Source organism: Elephas maximus, chromosome 18 (genome assembly GCF_024166365.1).
Source record: "Elephas maximus indicus isolate mEleMax1 chromosome 18, mEleMax1 primary haplotype, whole genome shotgun sequence".
Classification (NCBI taxonomy): Eukaryota; Metazoa; Chordata; class Mammalia; order Proboscidea; family Elephantidae; genus Elephas; species Elephas maximus.
The window spans coordinates 47,206,058-47,212,111 of NC_064836.1; the positions used below are offsets into that span (position 1 = coordinate 47,206,058).

Here is a 6,054-nt window from a genome sequence, read left to right on the forward strand (position 1 = left end):
CAGAAATGATTCAGAAGAATGACATAAATATGGTTTCATTATTGTAAATATCAGCCTTGAGGAAAGGTCAAAAGAACTATTCTGATTCATTCTGAAGATGAATAGATAAACAATTTTTATCATTTTCTTCCAGCCTTTTTCAAGCAGTATTCCTTATCTAAATAACAGAATGCAGAAAATGATTTGAGTTACTATTTTCTCAATTCTCCCGTGGATGCTACATAACTAGTGCTATTCCAGTTACATTGAAGAGACGCCAAGTCATTACATACAGGGATGCATTAGGGTAAAAAAAAAAAAAAAATTAGGGTACCAGAGCTTAATTCTCTCCTGTCATGTAGGATAAGAACAATTGGATACACAGTGGGCCATAAACTAATGTTGGCAAGATATCTGGAGCCTATAGAACACATTTAAAAAGCAGGATACATACAGGCAACATAACGGATGGATTTCTTAAAGATAAGTTACTTGGCATTGTAACACTTGGAGAAAAATTATACAATTCCTTCTTCCAAGTTGGGATTTATTTTCTTCTCACCAAATGGCATGCAGTGTATGGCCTCTGAAGGCAGAGGTTTTGCCCCACCTTGAAATGTGCTTGCCGGGTTCTTCCCATGTGGTGCTCTTCAAATGTCAAAAGTGGGGATGTCCAAAGGTTAGAAGGGGAAAGAGGAAGGTACGCTAAAAGCTAATACGGCTGAAAGGTGGTGACTTAAGAGTCTTCTGTTTGAGGAACTCAGTTCATGACGCAGAGAAACACCCACCTACTGGTGTCAGGGAAGGCCTGGAAAGAAATGTCACATTCACACAGAGAAAGATGATGCTAAAAGATTCTTGAAAAGAGCAATGCCTTAACTATAAGGCTGCTTTAGGTTCTTTGGAAATACCTTTTGTTTCTTCTCTAATTTTTTTTTTTTCTAAAAGATAGTGCTTGCTGAATCTAGAATACTTCTTTGATGACACAGAACTATCTATCTGAACATAATTAATTGTTATTCAGAACTACAAAGTTGTGGAAGACAAACTAAATATCTATGAGGTAGATTCAATGGAAGTTTAGGTGTTTTACTCTCTAAAATCAACCTGATTTCTTATGTCTTTTTTTCTGATCAATGCAAACATAGGAAAATTCTAGATGCTTACATTCTCATTAGTTAAATTCTAGGTAATCGGAGTTCTACTGTACATTGTTGCCCAGGGTGATCTTTTATTCATTAAACCATGTTAGCATATTCTGGAATAGTTCGTAAAGCTCACTGTATTGACTTGGATTGTACATTTAAACTACAAATGGCTTTTTCTAATGATACTTTAAGGAGTATTTGGACAAGGCATCAGTCATACTGTGGATACAATCTGCTTTCTTTGGCAACTTATTATTAATGCAAAATGAGAACCCATATTGACCTTCACTTGTGCAGGCAGTTCCCATGAATTCCATGGAACTGCAAGTGAGCAATAAGGGTAAACTCTGCCTTCTGATAAACAGTAGCTTGAATATTTGAGAGTAAATATCTGTTTTTAACTAACAAATATATTTTTCACTTGCAGATGTTTCAATTGTAATGAAGCCAAGGTTGGAACAGTAAAAATAGAATAGTGTTTGAAGATGAGTGGGTGCATGAATGAAACTTGTTTTAGCTTTGTCTAATTCCTCCCCTCTTTTCCATTTACAGCTATTCAAGAGCAAGAAAATGAACCTGTGTCCTTACCTTTAAGCCCAAACATCTCCTTAAATAAGTCACAATTAGATGACTGCCCAAGGGACTCTGGTTGTTATATCTCATCAGAAAACTCAGATAATGGCAAAGAAGACCTGGAGTCTGAAAATCTGCCTGACATGGTACAGAAGATTACAATCACAGAGCCTAGTGACTGAATACCCATCCTCCACTAGAGACCTACAGATCCTTTTTAACTTTTTGAGCTAAAAGATCAAATAAGACAGGAATATTTGTAAATACAACTCAACGTGCTTTAGTCTGAAGGATTGTACATAAAAGTTTATATTGCCCACATTTCCACTCATTGTAAATAACATGTATATTATTTTAAATGCTTAGTGTAAATGTCTCACTTGCCTTATTAGAAAAGATACAGTGTAAGTGTTTTTGTAGGAGGGACATGCTTTATTTACATTATTTTACAAGTGCAAAATGATAAAATCTGCAAAAAAAAAAAAAAAAGCCTCCTACCTTTATCGCACCTTCCAGCTTTGAATTTGTGTCTGTTTTTTATTGAATAAATGGAAATAGAGCACATCTCTGTTTAATCAATTTGCCCAAGCAATATCTACGTTCGTTTTTTATTTACTGCTGAAGCATGAGTTAGTATTGGAGACATTTTATCTTGATCCACGGTAGAGTTTCTATAATTGTTATGGTTGATTTCCTTCCTCTATCCCCTGGTATAAAATACAGATAACTATATATTGTCAATCTGATTTAGTAATACTAATTTTAATAGTTGTACACATGTTTTGTCTTTAAGCATAAATACTTTTAATTTTGAAATACCCTAATTTTGATAATTAAAAAGTCTATGTGCATATCGGAGCCCTGGTTAAGACCTACGGCTGTTAACCAAAAGGTCAGCAGTTCAATCCACCAGCCACTCCTTAGAAATCTTATGGGGCAGTTCTACTGTGTTCTGTAGGGTCATTATGAATCAGAATCGAATCGATGGCAACATTTCTTTTTTTTTTGGTTTATGTGCATATTACATTTCCCAGACTAGTGTTATTTAATGTACTTTAATATTAAATCTTTAAACTATCTTGTACCCGACAAGGTTTTATGCTCAGTCCTCGTGTTTGTTTGTTTGTTTTTAATTTTTTTTTAGTGATTCCCTCATTGATTATCTTAGCCTCAGTCTGTCTCCTAAACCCCAGATCTGTGGTATCCACCTTCCTGAATACCCTCAGGAAGCAATAACTCAGCATGCTGAAATCCTAGATTTTCTCTCCAAGTTCATCTCTTCTTTTTTATTTCCAACCTTTCTCTTTAACCTAGCCAGTCACCCAAGGAATGAAATCATTTCTCACTCTATCTCACGGCTGTACTATTCATAAAGATTCAATAAGTAAGCAAGTCCTATGGATTCTGCTTCTAGAAAAGCTTTCATAGTCCTGGTTTATCTACATTCCCACGGTCACTGTCTTGCTTTATGTAGATCCTGATGGTCTCACGTTTGGACTATTGCAATTGCTTTCCAACTTACCTCTGTTCTCCCAGTGCCTTACCTTTTAACCCATCCTCCACAGAGCTTCCAGAAAAATCTTTCTAAACCACAAATACATCACGTACTTCTCTGCTTAAAATATTTTTAATCTTTTTTCCAGGGTGTATAAGGTCCTTCACAACCATTTTTTATCTACCCTGTGAGTCGTATCTTTCATCTCCCATCCCTCACTCTACAACCCAGTCATAACACTCTGCTTGCAATTCCCTGAAGCCACTATGGACTTTGTAACTTTTCATATGCTATTTATTTTCTGCAATTACTCCCACTGTTTCCTACAACATCAGTCTCCCTCTCCTCTCTCTCTTAAGATTCATCACAAAAGTTGCTTACACTGTGTAGCTTTTCATGATTCTCTTTGGTGTTCTCTTATTTGTGCTTCCACACCACCTTGTAAGCATCTCTGTTGGTCATAGCACTTATCATTTTATGCTTTATTTAGATGACAGTTATCCTTCCACAGAGTGTGACCTCCCCGTGACTGAGATTGTTTTTTTACCCAGTACCTAATGTAATTCCTGGCACACAGTGGGCATTTAGGAAATGTTTACTAGTGTGCATTGAAAATAATGATTATTTGTATACAATGATTCCATCTATATATTTAAATCAATCTACTCAAACCTATAAATAAATATCTTCCAAAGTTGTCTAGAATTTTTTGAAACACATAAAACGTATTACCTTAGGAAAAATCAGGAAATAAAAAGTGTTATTTCCAATGCTGGGGGTCAGCATTGCACTGGTGATTTCTAGTATGTTTTTCCAGACCCAGGACATGTAATTCCATGTGCAGAACCTACATCATGCATAAAGCGCATGCCTGCCTCTATTCTTCCTTCTCCAACGGCAAAATGGCTTTTCAATCTCTAAAGTCCAAAATGCTGCCCACGTCATTGTCCCTCTCCTGCTATGGCTACCACTCCAAACAGATTATTTTAGGAACTCCTTGGACATGGCACAGTGACTGACTATAATTTTTAAGCTTTAATCAACTAGTTTCCTCAGGGAGGTCCAGAGAGTACAGCTTCTTTAAGGGGATTCCAGGAAACCATAGGTTGGGAAGAATCTAAGGAAGGACTTGATTATAAAATGGTAGAAATCACCTGTGAAGCTTACTCAGCCACAGACTCAGTCCCTTCAAAATGAAGGTCTGGTACCCTATCAAGGATTTGGGGAAATGCTTTTAAGAAGAAGTGCTGCAGAGACCTTGAGGGCATTGAAGCAGAAGAAGAGAGATTCCCTGCAAAGAGGGAAGGAGGGACGGAAGTGGAGACATCATGAGTACAAGTTGCAGGGCAGATGAGGCCACGGCAGGAGCACAGCACTGAAAAGGACGGATGTGCAGCTAAAGTATAAACCGTGTTAAGTGACCTCACCAGCTGGATCCCTGTGGCTTTAACCTCATCTTCCTAACTGAGGGGAAGGGAAAATCAGCAGAAAAAAAGACAGGCTTTTTCTCTTTACCATGAAAAGCTGGAGAAAAAAAGAATGGAATGGCAAGAAATAGTTCAGCAAGGTTGTGAGAAAGATGAGGGACTTGGATGTCCTGTTGCCTTTGGCTGGGAGACAGATATAACCCTGAGCCTGTGAAGAGTGAATACGAGAGCTGCTAGAGGGCTGACATTTGAATGTTTATAGGATGATCACACCACCTCTGTGTTTCTAGTTTGGAAGCTGGTGTGAATGAGCTACAATTCCTCATATCATTTACTTATTCACTCAGCACTATTTAGGCATAGAACATAAATGCCGCTGAAATCAGCAGAGTAGTATATACACAGTCGTGAATTCTTTCTGGAGTGAAATGGTTATTCTGATGCCAGAAATTCTATAAATCTGCAATTTGAAGTATGTTGGGACAGTATGTATGATTAAGGGAATTGTATTACAGATAAATGGATAAAATCCTCATAATAGTTTTTTGTTTTTGATAAAATACAAAACTAAGATCATTTTAATTCATGGTTTCCCCTTACTAAATTGCTGACATAAACATGACTATATCTTCATCCTGAGGTCTTTCATCAGAAGTATTTTTTTTTAAATCAATAAATTATCAAGGGGGTCAGTTAAGAAATAAAATAACTTTTAAAACCTGTGAAATGGCAGCCAGCTAAATATGCTTAGGTTTTAGATGACATCCAAAATTCACTGAGGTTACAGTCAAGTGCCTTGCAACTTCCTGAGTGAGGCCAAATTGATGACATTTCATGTTGAGAAACTTCCGTTACAAGCATAAGTTCTGAGAAAAATATTATGAAGAAGTTTTAGGTAGTCCATCACTCCTCCCACACACAGGCACATCCATCTCTGCACCACCAACAAAAAAAAAAATCGTGTAACTAATCAGCAAGTGCTCCTTCATAAAGTAGGAAGTCATGCTAAAATTATGTAAAGAGCAAAATGAATAGGGACTAAATATAGGTAAAAGAAGGTCAGCTTCTAAATTTGACTAGAATTTTTGGTTATAGAAATAAGAAAGAAGTACCTGCCTCTTATTTTACCACTGAGTTCATCTGATCCTACCCAACATTGACCTAAACCCATAGACTGGGGGTTCTGGAGTTGAACCATCTGGTTTGAGAAACGTGTGACATTTGGCAAGTCACTTATCCTCCAAGCATAGGTTTCTTTATCTACAAAATGTAAATAATAATAGCATTAATCTTTCATATTACTGTGTGGATGAAGTGAGATACAGCACAATACATGTAGTATGTGGATGAAATCACTATCATTATTATATCCAGTAATTCCCCTTTATCCACTGATGTCTGAAGATAAAATGGAAGCAGCACACATGCTATT

General features: G+C 36.8%; 1 protein-coding gene across 1 annotated transcript in view; it reads left to right on the top strand.

The window, feature by feature from the left end:
* LOC126061808 (SAM domain-containing protein SAMSN-1) overlaps window positions 1–2,805 on the top strand; it is a 60,532-nt gene extending 57,727 nt beyond the window's left edge. The window contains exon 8 of the mRNA XM_049858593.1: window positions 1,680–2,805. Within this exon, the coding sequence (XP_049714550.1) occupies window positions 1,680–1,882 (203 nt within the window). The 3' untranslated portion in view covers window positions 1,883–2,805. The remainder of the gene's footprint in view (window positions 1–1,679) is intronic.
* Window positions 2,806–6,054: the final 3,249 nt, after the last annotated feature.